Source organism: Miniopterus natalensis, chromosome 11 (assembly GCF_054644295.1).
Source record: "Miniopterus natalensis isolate mMinNat1 chromosome 11, mMinNat1.hap1, whole genome shotgun sequence".
NCBI lineage: Eukaryota > Metazoa > Chordata > Mammalia > Chiroptera > Miniopteridae > Miniopterus > Miniopterus natalensis.
In genome coordinates this window covers 50,913,589-50,934,183 of record NC_142091.1, presented here as the reverse complement: position 1 = coordinate 50,934,183, position 20,595 = coordinate 50,913,589, and the positions used below count along the sequence as shown (strand labels likewise).

General features: G+C 37.0%; 2 protein-coding genes across 6 annotated transcripts in view; one reads left to right on the top strand and one right to left on the bottom strand.

Annotated features, from left to right (window-relative positions):
* Positions 1-1,555: 1,555 nt before the first annotated feature.
* Positions 1,556-20,595, bottom strand: part of NUCB2 (nucleobindin 2) — a 34,823-nt gene continuing 15,783 nt past the window's right edge. For 4 of the 5 annotated variants that reach the window (XM_016225159.2, XM_016225155.2, XM_016225160.2 and 1 more), the window contains 10 exons: positions 15,900-16,026; positions 12,275-12,378; positions 9,859-10,044; positions 9,573-9,663; positions 8,928-8,986; positions 8,737-8,829; positions 7,620-7,709; positions 4,777-4,947; positions 4,423-4,501; positions 1,556-1,691 (listed from right to left, as the gene is read on the bottom strand). In XM_016225159.2, coding sequence (XP_016080645.2) covers positions 1,684-1,691; positions 4,423-4,501; positions 4,777-4,947; positions 7,620-7,709; positions 8,737-8,829; positions 8,928-8,986; positions 9,573-9,663; positions 9,859-10,044; positions 12,275-12,378; positions 15,900-16,026 — 1,008 coding nt within the window. In that variant the 3' untranslated portion in view covers positions 1,556-1,683. Of the gene's footprint in view, positions 1,692-4,414; positions 4,502-4,776; positions 4,948-7,619; positions 7,710-8,736; positions 8,830-8,927; positions 8,987-9,572; positions 9,664-9,858; positions 10,045-12,274; positions 12,379-15,899; positions 16,027-20,595 lie in introns of those variants that run through there. The other variant, XM_087821759.1, reaches the window with a different exon arrangement.
* Positions 1,891-2,580, top strand: LEUTX (leucine twenty homeobox). The gene is given in 5 exon segments (XM_087822125.1): positions 1,891-1,952; positions 2,149-2,303; positions 2,306-2,398; positions 2,401-2,467; positions 2,469-2,580. Coding segments are annotated over 5 exon segments (489 nt in total).

The following is a 20,595-nucleotide window of genomic DNA, read 5'->3' as shown; positions in this document are numbered from 1 at the left end:
GATAATAATTGAAGAAAACAAACCAGAAACTTACTAAGTTTTTAGGGAACTGATTTGCCAAAAAAATAAAATAAAAACCCTAAACCTGCAATGGCCTGTAACTATCTAAAACAATCCCCGAGCCCCCAAACCCAAAATAATAGGAAGTGAAGTACTAAGACAGTCCAGCCTCCAAGAAGGGCACCCTTTCCAATTCCCACTTGGATGTGTACTTAAAAATTAATGAACAATAAAGTCTTCCTAGAGGGCAATGCCAAGGGCCCCTGAGGACATTAGACAAGGGAGTTACTCCCAGAAAGGTGAATCAGGAATTGTCTGGTGAAAAAAACAGGGAATATATTTATGGACAGAGCAGAGAGACCTTGCAATGGATCAGTGACTGCTATGTTTCCCATTTTCTCCTTTTTCAAAAAGGTTGCTTTTATTGCAGTTATCCTGTACCTATTCCACCATTATGCATATGGTACCCATGGGGCAGACACCTGCGTTTTAGTTTGTAGATGGCCAGAGATATCATGGTATTTGAGCAATATGCAATAATGGATGGGATTTGGGTGGTTTCCTTCTGAGGTGGTGGAAGTGAGTGTTTTCTGTTTTAGAAGAGTATACATAGATATTTAGGTTGCCAGCAGGCTGTCTGGGTTAAAATTAAAAGTTGCTAACCAAACACTCCCTCTTCCCATCTTCCTTAGTTAAAGAATCCTAACTTTTAGCCGGTCACATTGCCACAAGGATTTCTCAGCTTCCCTAGCAGCTAGATGGCCATGTAACTCAGCTTGAGCCAATGAGATGTAAGTTCAAATGCTGTGTGGTTCTCCAAGAAAATTGCCTCAAGGAAACTGATTCAACTGGAGAAATTTCCTTTTCTTGCCCTTCCCTGCTGCCTCCAAAAGCAATCTTGGATAGTAAGGATCCACGTAGGTTACTTAGAAGTAACTTGAGGATAAAAATCATGTACTGAGGATAGTAGAGCAGAAAGATAGAAACCTGGACACCACCTGCCTACAGATTTCTTTTATATAAAAGGGAAAAACTCCTATTTAGCTTAAACCACTGTTATCTTTGGTTTTTTGGTTATATGTAGCAAACCTGACCTTAAGTGATAGAGTATAAAGCAAAAATATGAATGACAAATGACCTAAAGTGGTAGCAAAAGTTATTCAGTAGAAGGATTTCTAGCAGCTAAGGAAGCTGAAAGCAGGAAAAAGTTACCAAGGAACACTGGGGAATACGATGGTCTTCGCAGGAGAAGAATTGTGAATGGCAGAGACTTTTATTGAGAGAGGGGATGATAAGCACCCATAAAAGAATATCTATCTTCATGAATAAGTGAGAGCAATTTATTTTAAAAGCAACAAACAGCTTTCTCACTTAAGTAGTTACTGATAGTTTCATTAAATTATGGCCTATGGCCACTTGATTAAATCACTACAGGAAAACAAAGAAAGAAGGGGGGAGGTATGAATGTGAAGGCAGTTACTGAAGTATTCTTCCTGGTTCTGGTGGTCTTCAATCTTTAAATATCTGTGTGTCCCCCAAAAAAATGTGCTCTCACTTAAAAATTATCTTCCTTTATTCCATATATGCTTTAAAATATTTATTGAGTAGAGAAAAAGGGAGGTAAAAAGATGGCACAGATGTTGATTTTACAGTTTTCTTCCAAGTTCTGGTGGACTTCGGACTTTAAATGACTGTTCAAAGAAAAAAATATATATTCTCATTTTAAAGATATCTTCCTTTATTTTGAATCTTCTTTTATATATAATATTTGTTTTTTAAAGACACTTAGCTAATCATAGATTACAATTAAAAAATATGATTGACACAGACGAAATTCAGGAGCTCAGAAACACACACAGCAGATCCTTCATTCTACTTCTAAAAGATATGATGGCAGACGCCAAAACACTATGTGAAATCTGGGAATTTGACCTCTTGTCTTTACATTTTGGGTGATTAGGCAGCATGCTGGCTTTTTTTAGTGTGTTTGTATGAAGAATAAGGGCCTTCTACATAAATCTTCCCCAAAAAATGGATCGGAAAAGCCAAGGTCTGCTCGTCAATATTGCACAACCTTTAGTCCAGAACAGTTTAGGAAACTGAAAGATACATTTGAAAAGACCATGTACTCACATTGGGTTACCATAGCAGCACTTACTTCATCTCTCAACTTGATGAGTTAGTAATAAAGACTCAGTTCAAGAACCAGCGAAGCAAAAGGAAGCAGCAGCAGCTACAAACTCAGCTAAATCTGGCACTAGAAGCACCGAACCAAATAGTTTCAGTGAAGGAGGCAGAAACCCCTTACCCATTACTTCTACAAACATCATGAGTCCCAGCATTGTGAATGCCTATGGCCATAAACCACCTAAGACTTCTGGTATCAAGCACCCTGGGGGGCCAGTGCCTCTGTGTGGAATGCACCATGGGATTCTCAGCTTTGTGATCTCCAGCAGATATGTCTGGGTGTCTGATCCTCCTTAGGCCTCCACTCCCTATGGCATAGATCAGTTTGCACAACTATATGACTTACTTGGGGATGATCACCCCAGCAGTCTAGATCAGTACCTCTTCCCATAGTGCCCTGGTTGAGGGGGTATGGCTGGGACTGGTCTCCAGTGTGATGGATGACACATCCACAGCTCTTGAGAAAGGTCTGTGATCCAAATCTTGCCAACCTAGAGACATTTCCAAATACTTTTAATGGGTCGACTCCAGTCTAAGCAGACCAGTTATTTATTTTTTTATATAAGAAGAAATCCCTCTACCTTTCATCAATTGCCTGAAATTTCTGTCCTCTGAGACTCCTGAGCCAAATTTCAGTATCAAGGACAGTCACTGATGCCTCTGGAGGAAGCACAAGCCAGCTAGCTTTCCTTGGGTCCTAGCCTGTCCTGATTGAGCTTAGCACCATAAAAGCAAACCAGCTAAAGTCAATACTATGTAAAAATTCCTGCCCCCCAAAGGACCATCTTTATTTCTTACAGACACAAAAAAGAAACAGCAAACATTTAGTAGTATGACATCAGCAAGATTGGTGGACTAGGAGGTCCCAGTACTTGTACCTCCAGAAAAACAATGATTAACAACCACTTACTGATGAAAATAGCTCTGAGAGAGATCTGGAGTACAATGCAGGAGCTAGAGCAACCTAGTGGAGCGCGGAAATCAAAGATGCCCACAAAGAACAGCACAGGCAGCATTTTACCTATGTCAGCCCATCCCCCACTCGCACAGAGCTTTCTGCCAAAAGGGGTACATACCCTCAGCTGTGGCCTCCCCCTTTGGAGGAAAAGGAGAACAAAAGACCCCAGCAAGGACCCAAGCAGTCCCCGTGGCTGTCAGAGACACCCAAAGTTTTTAGCACTAAGGACTCCCACAGTCTTTGCCTATGCTAATAGCAGATGGAGCCGCCCAGAATCCACGCCCCTGAGTCCCCCAGAGAAGGAGCCAATGCTGTGACCCAAACCACAGTGGCCCTGGCCTAGTACATGCACACCCACACCCTTGACGGTTAGGTGTGAATAAAATGGACATTGATGGGGTTTTAATACAGTACTACCCAAGGTGATGCAGGCCAAAAGTACCCGCTACCAACACCTCAGGATTAAAGAGCCCCAAACGAGTCTGCTTTATTTATCCTGGTTTGGAGACATTTTGAAAGCCAAGATTCAAAGATTATGGTAAGAAATCTGACCTGCAATTGCTTCGAGCAATGGTTAGGGAGATGAATCAAGATGAAGACTGACAAAAGTACCAGGGTCTCTTGACTCGACCCCTCACTGGAGATTCAAAGCCTTTACACCACAGTAGGTAAAATGGTCAGGAGGTAAAGAGAAGTTTCCGGGCTCACTGACATGGCAGCCCCACAAACTGTAGTATCAAAATCCACTGTCAAAGCCCTAGCATGGGCTACAATTAGACTGACAGAACATAAAGGTTGCTTTCCCAACAAAAGGTTCAATGGGATTATGAACATTGGAATGTTTAGACAGGTTTATGCAAAAAACTTGTATCTTCTTTATCTGTTTTATGGGAATGGATATCCTGTCTGGCTGGGGAAGCTTACCCTATCAAGTGTTGTAAAACCAAAACTGTTAATAAAGTCAGAAAGGAGGCTATAAGTTAAGAAAAAAATTTAAAAAATAAATAAATAAAACATGTTCTCTGATAATATCAATAATTGATTAGAAAGAATGATAATGTTGAAATAAATCACCATAAATATGGTTATCAAATTATATAGCTTTTGAAATGTACAGATGCATAAAAACTTTAAGGACTTCTATAATGCAAGGTTCTCTGTTTCCACAAATATATAGAAAATAGCATAGATATTAATAATTTGAAATTATATTTGCAATAAATGTGGATTTCAATTTATTTTCTTAAACAAACAAATAATCAAACAAAATTACATACGTGGCTCGAACTTTGACTCTCTACCAGGGCCTGATGGAGAAATTTCTTGTAACTTTTTTTGTTCCATCTGCTGTACGACCTGGGGCATGGAAAAAGAATGTTTTAAAAGGAAGTATTATTTGACTTTCTCTGATATGTGTGACCTCTAACAAATCACAACAGACTAACTGAAAATTATTTTCCAAAATGAGATAGTTAAATTCTAAAATTTAGATTAATATTCAACAAAGCAGTTTTAAAAATACCAAAATTTAAAATACTATAGCTAATAGTACATTAAAATATTACAACACAGGCTTTTAGCAAAAGGCCCCAAATCCTTTTTAATGCCACAATCCTTTTACAAAATACCACCTGATGATATTCCAGCTTCTGAGCCTGGAGTTGGTCATGCTGACGCTGTAGCTCTTCCTTTTGTTTCTGAAGCTCATCAGCTTTTTTCTTAAGTTCATTTTCTTGTACAGAGATAAGGTTTTCATATTCTTTCAGCTCTTCCTCTGTAAAGAGCTGTTGCTGATCTAATGTCTAGAAGAAAAGAAGTGAAGAAAGAGTAATCTTAGAAATACACCCATAAGGTCTGAGTCAGCTTTAAAATTCTATGATTAGCAGAGTACAACAGGATATAGTATTATACCTTTGGGATAAGAAAGGAGGGGAAATAAGAAAATGTATATTTATATACTCATCTGAGCCAAAGGAAAACCTAGAGACTAATGAGACTGTTCACGTACAGAACAAGGGAGGAAAGTGGGTAGAAAGGACCAAGGGAATGAAGGGAAGGAGATCACACTCCTTTGAATACACCTTTTTGTACAGATTTGATTCTCAGAAACATGTCAATGTTTCACATACTCAAAAAACCACAAGGATCTGTAATATTTCAAACAAAAATAAAATTTTTAAAAAAACACAAAAACCTCAAGGACAGAAAAATTCCCCAAATTGAATACAAATAGGCGCAAAATAAATAATACTTTTATCTTAAGTAAATAAGATACTGACAGAAGGGGGAGGGGGAAAAGAACTAATCCAAGAAACTTCTGATCACAGTATCTGGACTACATGCCCTCAGGTTAAAAACAAACAAAAAGTCTAAACAAATCCTAAAGCCTTGTTTTGCAGAGGCATGGATTAGCAATTCTAAAATGCTTTGTACATGCTAGGACTGAGCAAATAAGTGGGATATTATTGTGAAAAATGGGAGCCAGGCTGCATATGAAATATAGAAAGAGGAAAAGATAAAGTGTATTGAAATTGAAGGTGCTGGATTGAAATTTAAGAAGATACTGCCCGGCTGGGCGTGGCTCAGCGGTTGAGCATCAACCTAGGATCCAGGTGATCGGGGTTCGATTCCCGGTCAGGGCACATGTCCGGGTTGCGGGCTCGATCTCCAATGACTCTCTCATCATTGATGTTTCTATCTCTCTCTCCCTCTCCTTTCCTCTCTCTGAAATCAATAAAGATATATTTTAAAAAAAAAAAAGATAGTGTGAACTCATGAGTTTTAATACATATTGATAGCTATATAAAAACGAATATAAATGTATGTAGGTGTGTCTATATATATGTATGCAAGTATGTGTGTATTTATGTACATATATAATATAAATAAATAAAATTCTTTTTAAAAAATTTTTAAATTTTCCAGCTGTTATCTGCGGAGATTGCTGGCTTCCCTAATCCAAACAGCGGGACAGATAAGGGCTGCTAAAGCCTGGCCCCTACCTCTTCTACCACCACCACCACCACCACCACCCCGCCCCAGCCTCCTCCCTGCGGTTTTTAATGACTCAGGGGAAATCCGAGCCAAAGAGTTTCTAGTGAAAACCACACTCCTCCCTCTCTCCAACTCTTGTCAACTTTTGCTCTGAGTACGTTTTACAGGCTTGTGAAAATGCTGATTAAGACACCTGCCACCTGCCTAGGGCATCTACCAGACTGTCGACTTAAAAACAAACTATAACTCCTCAAGACAACCTCCAGGATCTGGAAAGCTTCAGTGCAATCTCCCAAGTCCCCCTCCCCACTTCATCAGTTTTGCCCTAGCTGCATTTACTCCCCAGTGCCCTAACAAAAAACAATCCAGCCTGTCTTAGGTGCCTTGTGCCGCTGCCAAAGGCGGATGCTTGGCCCTTTCCTCTTTTTAGACTGGGGGTGGGAGAATACAATAAACTCCCTCTTTACAACTATCTCTCCTCTCAGTTGTAAAATCTTTCACAGCCTCAAGTCACCAGCCAAAACCCTAACAGTCAGTACCTTTCAACCACTCTTGTAAAGATGTGTATGCACTCATTTATACACGGTAAACTATGGTATAAATTGGTATGGTAAACTATGGTACAAAATATGGTATAAATTGCTCCTTTCTGGAGCAATTTGACAGATATATTTAGAAACTAAAAAAATGTTCATAAACTTTGAGAATAGTTCTATTCCTAGGAATTAATCCCAGGGAAATCACAAATGGTGCAAATGTATGAACAAATGAACAGTTATAATTGTGTTTTTTATTACAGTAAAAAAAAAAAAAAAAAAGTGGAATGGATCCAGAATGTCTAAGTCTGGAGGAATAGTTATATAAATGATGCTACAACCACTCAACTGCATGCTAAGTAGTCATTTTTAAAATCATGTTTTTGAGGAATGGCATTGGAAAATGGCATTGTGAAATATTGATAAATTTTTAAAAACCAGAATTTTGCAAACATACAAAGTCATTTATATGTATAAAGCCATTTTTAAAAATACATAGCTATGAATTTATGTATATATGTAAATTAAAAATGGAACCACACACTATACACTGTATGCTATATATGCATATATTAAATATATAAACTATTTCTAAATTGGCAGAACACAGTACCTAATTTTAGTGTCTACCTCTAGATGGTAGAATTATAGGTAACTTCTAATTTATTCTTTAAATGTACTTATATTTCTAATTTTCAAGAATGGTCATTATTTTATAATTTTTAAAAGACTTCTAATTATATGCAATGTGATTACAAATAAGAGTGCAATTGCCAGAAGCTTTCCAAGAAATCAAGTTCATTATTTTGAAGTGACATTTTATATGAAAAGCCAAAGTGGTAAGGCTATACACGCAAGCATAATGGGGAATAAAAGTTAAAAGTAGAATACACTGATGTAGAATTTCTTGAACCACACATCCCATTTCAAACAGGTTCTGTTACCTCCCAGCTATCCGGCTCCAAGAATTCCTTTTTTTCTGTAGCTTTCAAAAACTCTTCTAGAGTCACCAATCGGTCTTTGTTGGAATCAACCTGATTAAAGGAAAATTTAGTAAAATCAAATAACTCTTTTTCATATTATGTAGACACTAGAAACTGTCTTCCAATAGATGCTACTACATAAACATACAGCAGTTAGAGCGAGCCTAACATCCACAAACACTAGGGGGGAAAACAAAACAGAACACTCAACATTATACCAGAATCAGAAAATAGGTATTTTTCTCTTCTATATAATTCAAATTTGGAAATGCTGTGAAATATCTACATCCCTGATACCCCCCCAAAATCACCAAGTTTAAGTTGCTGATCTGTCTTCCGCCCTCACCACACCATGTATAGTCCCTCTTGAAGCCAAATGTTTGGGCAAGAAAAATAACCTTTTCAGTAAGAGGATTATTTAGCCAAGAGTAAAGAAGTTTAAGTTAAAATGCTCTCAACAGTTTTTCTTAAAAACAAACAACCTAGTAAATCAAAACGGAAGTTCACAATCTCTCCAAAGCCTCCAATGGCTCTTATAAACTATGGCAAATTCAGTTTAAAAAGCAATAACCAAAGAAATTCATTTGATACCTGGGATGCCCGCAGTCAACAGAAATCCCAGTTCATCAATATCAGGTGAAAATCACTGAAGCAAAGCAGTGGGGCTTTAGTTACCCTGCTTATGATGTCTATATCAGAGTTTCCAGCTTAGTAATTTGAACAAGAAATAAGTATTTGTTGTTATCAACCACTTAGGTACTAGAATTTTGGATTATCTTGCCAAAAACTAAAATAATCATTTAAAATACTAAATATTGGACTACATTATTTTTTACTTCCAAAAGGATGTTTTATAGTTGATATGCAGCAGCATCTTAATCTTTTAAAATATTTTAAAGGAGTTACAAAATTATTTTATTGACAGCAAGGGAATGTACTGAATATTCTGGATCTAAAATGCAAAATCCAGTTAAATACCTATTCTGCAAACCTGTCTTCCATTCTGTGGTAAGATTTATTGCAACAGCTTAAATGATGCATAGAAATACTGTGACATATCTTAAACTTTCAAACATACCTCATTCATTACATGCTCCCTCATTCTAAGCCTTTCTTCCTCCATTTCCACCATATCATCCTCTTCATTTTTAGGGTCATATACTTTCTCCAACTAAAAAGAAAAATTTAAAGCCAACATAAAAGAAAGAAAGATAATAAAAGGAAAAAAAGAGAGAGCAAAACAACAGAATACTTAATGAACTCATTTACCTCTTTAGTAAATAGGGCTTCTAATTCTTGTTCATCAAGGAAGCCATCATTATTGACATCTAAAGTTCCCAATGCAAAAAACTGATTTTAATGCCTTAGAAAATAAGTCACTAAAATACAACAGTTTACAAATGGTTTGCAAAAGTAGTACTGACATGAAGCATCAATATGAGGCAGAAAAAGGTTTCTTCTTTTTTATGAAGCCTCAGATCAGTCCAACTAATAACAATTCACTTATTTATAATTTGTCATAGTTTTTTAGAAAAACATATCACACAATTTTCTCCAAAAATATAAAGTAAAGCAATATGCTATAAGAGTAAAAGTAAATTTTAATATTATAGCGTAAAACCTGTTAGATATCACCTACCTCATCACAAAAATACCTTCATTTTACAGAGAATCTTGTAATAAGTCATATAATGACTTACCAGTAAAAGCTAATATAAAGATACAGCTACTGACATAAAATATTTTATACTGCATATCAGCAATAAAGACTATTATATTACTCCAGAGAAAAACTCTAAACATTTATTATCAATAGGACTCAACAGCAGACCTTGGTAGAAATATTAAGAGTAAAGCAACTATAATTTTTCAAACAGTAGATATAAATATTAATGTTTGTATCAAATATGTTACCATGTAATTTGAAAAATGTCTTGGGATCAAAGTCATTAGGATCCAATCCATCAGCCTCTTCCCATACCTCTTTTAGTTGATCTTTGCTTCCCTGTGAATCAATTTTAAAAAACACTTAAACAAAACATAATCTATGTGTATATATTCAAAATAAAATACAAAGCTGAGGAACTATGCAGAATTAGGAATCAATATTTAAGTACCAATAACTTATGATAAAATTCTACTATCTGGTACAAAGAAGCATTTTCCTCTAATTATGGTTTCATAAAGTCATAATCCTTACTGGATGATTAACTTTGGGGTGATTTTCATGCTTTTTCTTCATTTCTTCAAATTTAGATTCTTCTTCTTTTCTCTTTTCTTCATTCAGTGTTTTTAAATATTCTCTCCTTTCATGTTCCTTCATCATTTCATATTTTTTAAATTCTTCATGTCGAGTTTTATCATAGTGTTCCAGATCACTTGTAGCCTATAATTTAAATAAAAAGATGTTTGAAAAGTATAAATAAAGCCACTCTTGCATATATCATATTTTCTAAAAGAAGACAGTATAAGAGGTCCAAAAAAGTAATGGACTCCTCTTTTTAAATTCTACCATTTTATTTCAGTCATTATTATTACCAGAAAAGTAGGCAAAGGAACTGAAAGTTTAGGAAGTTCCTCATAAGTAAGTAATATATGAATTGATTTGAAAAAGAAAACGGAAGGGACTGTATCAAATCTGTACAGTAGCAAACTACATTAGTTTCTCAACACTTAATTCCATCTCGTAACATCCAGGCAAGAACATTTAGCTTGGTAACTTGGTACAATACAACATGAGAGGTATGCAAACTCTTATCTAAAATCCCTGAGGCCAGATGAGTTTCAGAATTTTCTATCAACTAATATTTGATAAGGGAGCCAAGGACACTCAATGGAGAAATAACCATCTCTCTTCAATGAATGGTGCTGGGAAAATTGGATATTCACATGTAAAAGAATGAAACTAAACCCTTTACACCACTCACAAAAATTAATTTTAAGTGGATTAAAGATTTAAAATGTAAGGCCTGAAACTATAAAACCCCTAGAAGAAAACATAGGGAAAAACTTCTTGACGTGGGTCTTGGTAATGATTTTTTAAATAGGACACATAAAGCACAAGCAACAAAATAAAAAAACAAGTGGGATGGACATCAAACTAAAAAGCTTCTGCACAGCAAAGGAAACAGTCAACAAAACAAAAAGACAACCGATGGAATGGGAGAAAATATTTACAAATCATGTATCTGACAAGGAGGTAATACACAAAATACACAAAGAATTCATAAACTCAATAGCAAAAAAAACCAATTAATCCAATTCAAAATAGGCAAAGAACTTGAATAGACATTTTTCCAAAGAAGATATTCAAATGGCCAGCAGGTACACAAAAAAGTACTCAGCATCACTAATCATCAGGGAAATGCAAATCAAAACCACAATGAGATATTACCTCATGCCTTTTAGAATGGCTATCAAAACAACAAGAGATAAATGCTGACGGGGTTGTGGAGAAAAGGGAACCTTTGTGCACTGTTGGTAGGATTGTTAATTGGTGTAGCCACTATGGAAAACAGTAAGGAGGTTTCCAAAAAAATTAAAACTAGAACCATCATATAATCCAACAGTTCCACTTCTGGGTGTATATCCAAAGGAAACAAAATCACTATGGCAAAGAGATACCTGCACCCCTATGTCCACTGCAGCATTATTTACAACAGCTAAGAGATAAAACAACCTAAGTGTCCATCAATTCGGGCATAAAACAGAAGGAAATCCTGCCACTTGTGACAACATGGATGGACCTTGAGGGCCTTATGCTAAGTGAAATAAGTCAGACAAAGACAAATACTGTATGATCTCACTTATATGTGGAATCTTAAACTAACTTCATAGAAAAAGAGATCAGATTTATGGTTACCACAGGCAGAGGGGTGAGAAAATGGGGTGAAGGTGGTCAAAGGGTACAAACTTCTAGTTATAAGACGAATAAGTCCTGGGGATGTAACGTACAACATGATGACTATAGTTAACCATGTCGTATAGTATATTTGAAAGTTGCTAAGAGAGTAAATCCTAAAAGTTCTCATCACAAGAAAAAAAATTTTTTTCGTAATTATATGAGGTGATGGATGTCAACTAAACTTATTTTGGTAATCATTTTGCAATGTCAAGTCGTTATGCTGTACATCTTAAACTTAAACAGTGTTACGTGTCAGTTATATCTCAATAAAACTGGAAGAAAAAAAAGAATTTTCCAGATTTTTTAGAAAGGGAATATAGCACATATGCCACATTATGGAACATCCCTGCAGAGTCTGTAATCAAACAGAATAGTACTTCTTCAGCAGAATCTAGGAGTACTCACATTAAGTAAGCTAAATAAAAAATATAAATAGCCCTACTATAATTCAAGCCAGGTTTCTGTTTTTATAGTTTTTTGGATTTTGCAATTGTGGCTAAAGTATTACAGACCTGTATATACAAATTATTATCTGTACTAATAAAAGTTAAGCCATCTCCCTTTAAAGATATGCTAGAGAGTATTATATAAAAGTTATATTACCACTTCACTGAATTTACTTGTCAAATTACATATATATAACCATTATATATAGTTACTTACAAAACCTCAAAGGCACAACATAGACATTATTTTTTGGAATTATTCTTACTGCTTTGATTAGCATATCTAAATCTGTAGATTCAAATTTGTCAGGATTCAGGTGGTTTAGGTGATCAAATTGTTTTAGAAGAGCATGGTGGTCTATGCCTGTATCTGAAAGAAAATGAGAAAACTATAAATGATAAAATACTAGAAGCTAGAAACATTAGTATAAGTGTTACATAAGAATAAGCATTCACATTTATTCCTAGTGGACTTTATAACAAAATTCAAAGTTTTAGATTAAGGGATCATATTTTCTTTTAGAATATTATACATTTTGTTATTCTAGGCAAAGGAAATGTCCTTGAATCTAGAATGGAATACAATTTAATGTGTATATCTTAATGTTATTTCTTGAAAGACTAGTTGACCATCAGTATAATTAACAGCAAAAACTATTTATTATCATAAAACTATGAAATTTCCTACTTTTCTTTAGATAAATTCTAATACACTGCCCTCCCCAAAGTTCTAAGTAGAATTTCTAAAAAAAAGTGCTCTAAAATTTGTATGAAAGACTCTTTGTATGCTGCTCCAATGAATCTTGACAAAGTCTAATTCAGGTAAATTCATCTGAATAATGACTTTTGTAAAGAAATATGGATTGTTTTTCTTTGTAAAACATTTTTTAAAAACAAGCTACAAATAATATATTGTAGTTGAATGGATGGAGTGATTCTGCACTGTGTTGTATTATAGAATTGAGCAAAACAGGTGTGTGTTGATTTGTTAGAAGTCAGGGTTCCCACTTAGGAAAAAGGAATATAGTACATAAGAGAAATACATATTAAAACTTCACTAGTATATCATGTAACAGAATGGTGAAATCCCTAAAAATGCAAACTATTAGCAAGGCCGTGAGAAATTATTGCTGGTGGGAAAGTGTGCTGATACAACCTTTGTGAAGTTGGCAATATCTATCCAAATTACAAATAACATAGATCTTTTGATTTAACAATTTCACTGTGGGGAACTTATCCTACAAGTAATCTTACACAAATACATAGCAACATATGTACAAGAGTATTCACTAGAAAAAAAACAAATGTCTATCAACAGAGGCCTGGTTAAATAAATTATGGTATCTCCATATAATGAAAATCTATGCAGCTGTTTTAAAAAAATGGAGATGGTCTCTATGTATTAATATAGAAAGATCTCCAAAATATGTTGTTAAAGGAAAAACACAAGGCAAAAAAGTGTATTGTATGCTAGCTTCTATATAAAAAGAGAGAGAAAATAAGAACTTCTTTTGTATTTGCTTATATAAGAATAAAGAAACTTGGGAAGGATAGTGTTAGGGCAGTGGGAACTGGGAGGTTACAAAAATATCAAGGAGTTTTTTGCTATATACCTTCTTAGACTTTCTGGGTTTAAACCATGGGAATGTATTGCCTACTTTAAAAATTATACCTCCCCAAATTAAGATTCTTGAAACCCTTCTTCAAATTATCAGAAATTTCAATTCTGAATCAATGACAAAATATTCATAAGTTTTCTAAGCATATTAGACTGTTTTCTTTAAATAATGAAATTCAGTCTCTATCTTGAAATAAAGAAAATATTGCCAAGATAAAGGAAATAGAGGCTAAGAGGAAAGAAATTTCAAAACACCTTAGGCCTGGTTTCAAGGGTGAAATTACCTTGTGTACCTAGTGATCTGAAATAGTATGTACAGTATGAGCTCAACTTACCTCTCATTGATACCCTTAATATCAGGATAATGAGTGTTTGGTACTTGTTTTCTAAATCTATTCACTAGCAACGAGTCTAATGCTCTACATGAGCATTTCTCCAATATAATCCACTGACCAGAAGCACATATTTAAAATGCAGATTATTCATCCTTAGAATCAGAATACCTGGAAGTAAGGTCCAGTAATTTGCTTTTTTTTAAAAAAAAAATTTATCTTTATTGACTTCAGAGAGAGGAAGGGAGAGGGAGAGAGAGAGAGAGAGAAACATCAATGATGAGAGAACCATTGATCAGCTGCCTCCTGCACGCCCCTGACTAGGGATCCAGCCGACAACCCAGGCATGTGCACTGACTGGGAATCGAACCACAATCTCCTGGATCCTAGGTCAATGCTCAACCACTGAGCCACGCCCGGCCAGGCCAGTAATCTGCATTTTTAACTAGCTCCCCAGGTTGTTCTTATGGAATCTGAAGATTAAAAACTACTATTCTACCAAGAGTAAATGTTCAGATTCTATTAGTGACAATGCACCACCCAAATAACCAACCTATAGGGGCAAGTCACAAGGACACAGGAGCCAGCTTGAAGGGTCTCCCATCTGCTAAATCTGGCCCCTTGATTTTCATTCATTATAAGAAAAACTATTCTAAGATAATAAAGGAATTCACCTATGTTGTCACCTAATGCTTTTACAGTTTTATTTTCTACACTTAAATCTTTGATTTATTTGAACGTATACTGATATGTACAAGATAGAGAACTATTACCTTTTCCCAATCAGATACCCAATCACATTGATACATTGTATTAAATTATCTTTATCCCACTAAAAATGAGATACAACCTTTAATTCAAACTAAACTCTACGTGTATTTAATTTTACTTCTGGAATTTCTATTCTGTTCCATGGTTCTTTCTACTTATATGTAAAAAACATACAGTTCTAATGACTGAGGCTTAGTGATGTATTTTAATATCTAATATATCTAGTCCTTCATTATTTTTCTTTTTTAGAGGTATGTAGCTTTCCTTGTTTCCTTTTTTCATATGAACTTTAAAATTAACTTGGCTAGTACCAGAAAAAAAAGCACATATTTTTATTTGGATCCTGTTACATTTATAAATTAACCTATGGAGAATAAACATGTTTACAATGTTGAGCGGAAGAGGATATATGATAAATCTCTGTACCTTCCCCTCTATTCTGCTGTGAACCTTACATTGCTCTTAAAAAACTGTCTTAATTTTTTTTTTTAATCAAGCTTCAAAGAATTATTCCAATTTATCATTTGTTCTTTGACTTTATGATTTCTTTTGTCACACTAAGATCTTCTTTCCTTATTTCTAGTCATATGATGATTTATAGTATTAGATTTCTTATACTCCTGAAATAAATCCACTTGCTATGATATAGAATTATTTTGATGTACAATAATTTTAGTTTTGACACCAATATATAATAAAAGTGTGGAAGCTTTCCTTCTTTTCATTGGCTCTAGACTAGTTTAAATAGCATTCACAATCTGCTTTTTAATGGTTTGATAGAATTCTCTTAAAAACAATCCGGGCTGGTGTTTTTTGTGGAGCTAGCTCTGTGACAATTTTTCTATTTCATCTATGGAAAGTGGTCCAATTACATTTTCTTTCTCTGCTTTCTTTTGGTTTGCTTTGATGTTATTTTTCCTCTTTTAAATCAGTGGCTTAATTCATTACTTTTCATTCTTCCTTTTTATTGATATAATTATTTAAAGCTAAGCATTTAGATTTTTGAATGATGGGAATGTATTACCCATTCAACTAATTAAATGTTAAAAATTAAGAAAAGCCAAATTAATACTAACATTAAATTTTGACTAGAAAACATGTCAGGTGCTAATGTAAATTGACCTCAACAACCAAATATTGAAATTTTCCTACTTTTTATTTAGCACTTACCTTGATGGGAATCCAATTTAGCTTTAATTAGCATTCTTAATCTTCCTATTTCTTGCCTTTTCAGTTCATCAAGTTTTGTCCTCACGTGGTGACTTACTAAATCCAGCTCTTTGCTTAGTCTCCCACTCTGTTGACAAAATAATAAGTTAGTTTTATCTATTAGAGTGCATTTTTAGAACAGATACCATATATTAAAAATAGAGTTATAATAGTGACACTTTTGACTAATTTAGATAAATTTGATAGTACAAAAGCATTTCTTTTTTTTTCTTTTTTTTTTAATATACTTTTTAATTGATTTCACAGAGAGGAAAGGAGAAGGAGAGAGAGAGAGAGAAACATCAATGATGAGAGAGTCATTGGTTGGCTACAGCCCACAACTCGGGCATGTGCCCTGACCGGGAATCGAACCCTGATCGCCTGGATCCTAGGTCGACGCTTAACCGCTGAGCCACGCCTGACCGGGCCAAAAGCATTTCTTTCAGAAGATATTCAGTGTGTAAGTCTAAAATCAAGATACCTAAAAGCCATAAAATTTATTAAAGCACAAAGGAGAAACTCAAAAAGTAACTTGAATTATAAAATGCTGCATCCATTTTGGGGGGGGGAAATTCGCAATTCCTCAGCTGCCTAGAAATAAATAAATAAATATTAAATAAACTTTCTCTTATAAAAAAAAGTTAAACAGAGTTACCATATGATGCAGCAATTCCATTTCTCAGTATATACTGAGAGAATTGAAACATATGTTCACATAGGAACTTGTACGTGGATGTTCATAGCAGCATTATTCATTCTAGCCAAAACTGCAGAAATACTCAAAATGTCCATTAACTGGTGAACTGATAAACACTATATGGAACAGCCATACAATGGAATATTACTTGGCCATAAAAAGGAATCAATGTACTAATACATGCCACAGCACGATAAACCTTGAAAACGTGTGTTTTCATTTAATATGCTAAGTCAAAGAAGACAGACACAAAAGCCATATATCGTATATATGGTTGCATTCATATGAAATGTCCAGAATAGGCAAATCCATAAAGATAGAAAATAGATTAATGACTGCCAGGAGCTAAGGAGAGAAAGAAATGGGGAGTGATAGCTTAATGGGTACAGAGTTTCTTTTGGGGGCAAATGAAGTCGTCCTAAAATTAGTGGTAATGGTTACATGACTCGGTGGATATACTAAAAGCCACTGAATTATATGCTTTAAAGGGGAAAAGGTTATGGTATGTGAATTATATTTCAATAAAGTTTTTTAAGTAACTTGGCCTACTTCAGTTATAGTCATCCCTTTATATAAATACCTTCAAAATTCATATTTCTTTCTTTTTTTTTTTTTTAAAGCTATCTTTCTTTTTTTTTTAATATATCTTTATTGATTTCAGAGGGAGGAAAGGGGGGGAGAGAGAGAGATAGAAACATCAATGATGAGAGAGTCATTGATCAGCTGCAGCCCGCAACCCGGGCATGTGCCCTGACTGGGAATCGAACCCCGATCTCCTGGATCCTAGGTTGATGCTCAACTGCTGAGCCAAGCCCGGCCGGGCCAAAATTCATATTTCTTACGGTATCTCCTTTGACTACTTTTTTCATAGGTAAATTATCAGATACATATTTCAAGATTTCAGAAACAAAATACCTAGCGATTTACTTTCTCTTGTTCATAAATGCATTTGCAATCACAAACTGCAAGTCTAACTAGCAATCAGGCAGACAAACCATTTAGGACTGAGTCAATGGGGCCTGCTGAAGAAGGTGCGGAAAAGGAACCCCACAGGGGAGACCAAGAAAGAATGTTCAGAGAGGAAGAGGGAGAGCTAGGAAAATATGCTCTTATAGAACAAAAAGAGCAGTAGATTTCAAGGAGAGAATGGTCATTATTGCTAGATAAAACAATAGTTCTCAAAGTGTGGTCCCCAAGTGGAAGCATCTGCGTCACCTGGGAACTTTACAATACAGGCCCTAGACTTACTGAATCAGGAAGGCCCTAAAACTGTGTTTTAACCCATCCTAAAATCTGAGAACCATTGAGGTAAAGTAAAAGAGTTGAGTAAAAAGAGGAATAATAAGTGTTCACCGGATTTAACAGTTAAGAAATGACTGATGCAAAGCTGTACATAGTTAGATGATGTGACAACCTCAAATATTTATCTAATAAATATGTATTCAGATGAAACCTAAAAAGAGAAAAAGAAAAAGAAAGAAAAAAGGAAAGAAGTCACTGAGTTCAGAGCAAGATAGCAATAAAGTAGGTGGAAGTTACACTCACCTCCTCCCCGGACCATATCAGAGTTGCAACTACAGTTGGATCAGCCTAAATAACCATCTAAAGACTGACTGAACAGAAGTCTTAGACCTAAGGGTTCACAGAGGAACCCACATAGAGACTTGTAGGAAGAGCAGAGAAGAGAAAAGGGCTGGTCCTACACCCACATAAGGGTGGGGAGGTTAAGAATCCAGAGCACTATCTTGGCTGAAGAGGTCCCCCTGGAGGAGCGAGGGGCCTTAGCCCCACACTAGGCTCCGTAAGGCGCAGCACCAGAGCCCAGAATATGAGTCCACACAATATCCGGCTGTGAAGATCAGTGGGGCTTCCACCCAACCTGGTGAGAAGGGAGACTGCTCTTTTAGAGAGCCATTACACAAAATCTCATTCACAGCATTCACTCTGGGCTCTAGTGAAGGGTCAGCAGTTTGGAGGGGACCGGAATCATACAGAAAGAGATTGAACGGCGTGGCTCTAAGGAGAGGGTTGGAGAGAAAGCAGCAAATGTCCCTGTGCTAGGTCCCTTTCCCACACCACCCACAGATGCCATCGTTCCTGGGCCAAGCATTCCCCTCCATTAGGCATCAGCCTGGGAGAGGAAATAGACCCTACTTGCCAACTCCTGGAGGTCCTGCCCTGCCAGGATGGCCCTTGGTAGAGAGGTCTGTCCTGCCCTCCAGCCTGGGCCCAGGGTGCAGAATTTATTGAGGAGCTCTTGAAGTTCAGGCAAACTCAAGGAGTGCCAGAGTCACACAGAGAGAGACTGAGCTGTGTGGCTGTCAAGCAAAGGCCATTTTTCCCCCGTGTGCCTGAGTGGTGCCACTGTTCTGGGATTGGGCCTGCCTCCACCTCCTCAGGACATCAGCCTGGAGACTGGCACTGGCCCTTCCCTGCCGACTCCTGTAGGCCCTGCCCTGCCAGCCTGTCTTGGCCTCCAACCTAGGCCCATGGTGCAGACTTCCTGGAAAGGCTCTTGAGGAGGTCCGGAGAGACTCAGGGAGTGGCAGAGACACAAAAGGAGAGACTGAGTTTCATGGTTCTAGGGCAAGGGCCATTTTTCTCTCGTGCACCAGACGGGCACCAGTGTTCCTGGGCAGAGCCATCCCTCCACACAGCCAAATCTTGGTCTCTTTTAGCCTGACAATCTCTGCTGGATTTACCTGGACAAAGCCCTGAGACCCAACTCCACCACAAAGGTACAAAGGCCCCAGGCACGTGGCAGGTGGCCTTGGTGTACCCTGAGACTTTTGCTGAATGGCCTCACACCCAGCACTGGCACCGAGTTTGAATCTGTATCAGCCTAGTGAACACCACTTGCCCTTACCTGGTGACTCACTGAGAACCTATCTCACACAACTTTCATGTGGTCAGTGACTGAGCTTAACAGGCAGCTAGCAGGTGGAGGCAGATCTCAGGGTACCTTAGGACTTTTGCTGACCTGCCCCCAGGCTTGGTACTAGTAGAAGCCAGACTTGTTATGCAGCTTGTCCCCTCCCATGCACATCCAGGCCCAGCAGAGGCAGCCACAAACAGTGGACCATTTTGTAGCTCCAAACAAGTAGCCCAGGGCGAGTCACAGGCAGCATCTGACATTGACCGGCACCAGAGTCCCTCACAAGAGGCCCCACAACCAACACACCCAATGGCAGCCTTCAGACCACATCAGAACACGACCCAATTAGCTCCATAAGCAGCACACCCAAAGGGAGATTATGGCAGGCACCAGACCCTGCTGGGGTGAATTCTGTTCCATGGGGTGCCCCCACACAGCAGTTCATACACTGTGGTCAGGGTCAATCCTCATAGTCAGCCAACTTGAGGGTCAACCCCACCCACGAATGGGTCAACAGCAATCAAGACTGAACTATGCCTGGCCAATGACTGAAGGGTCCCAGGTTCAATCCCGGCCAAGGGCACATACCTCGGTTGCAGGCTCAGTCCCTGGCCCCGGTCGGGGCATGTGTGGGAGGCAATCAATAGATGTGTCTTTCTCACGTCGATATCTCTTTCTCTCTCCCCAACCTTCCACTCTCTCTGAAAAGCTATGGAAAAAATATCCTGGGGTGAGAATTAAAAAAAAAAAAAAGACTCAACCATAACAGGAGGGCTCATGTAACCCACACGAAGGACATTCCTGGAGCAGCTAGCTCAGGTAATAAGGGAGGCTGCACTACTGAGCCCATAGGACACCTTCTACACAAGGACATCCTACCAAGACTAAGAAACATAAAAGACCTACCTAATACTCAGAAGCAAATACAGAGAGGCTGCCAACATGGGGAGACAAAGAAACATGTCCCAAATGAAAGAACATGAGAAATCCCTAGAAAAAGAACTAAGTAAAACGGAGACAAGCAATCTACCAGATACAGAATTCAAAACAATAGGCATAAGAACGCTCAAGAAATTCAGGGAAAG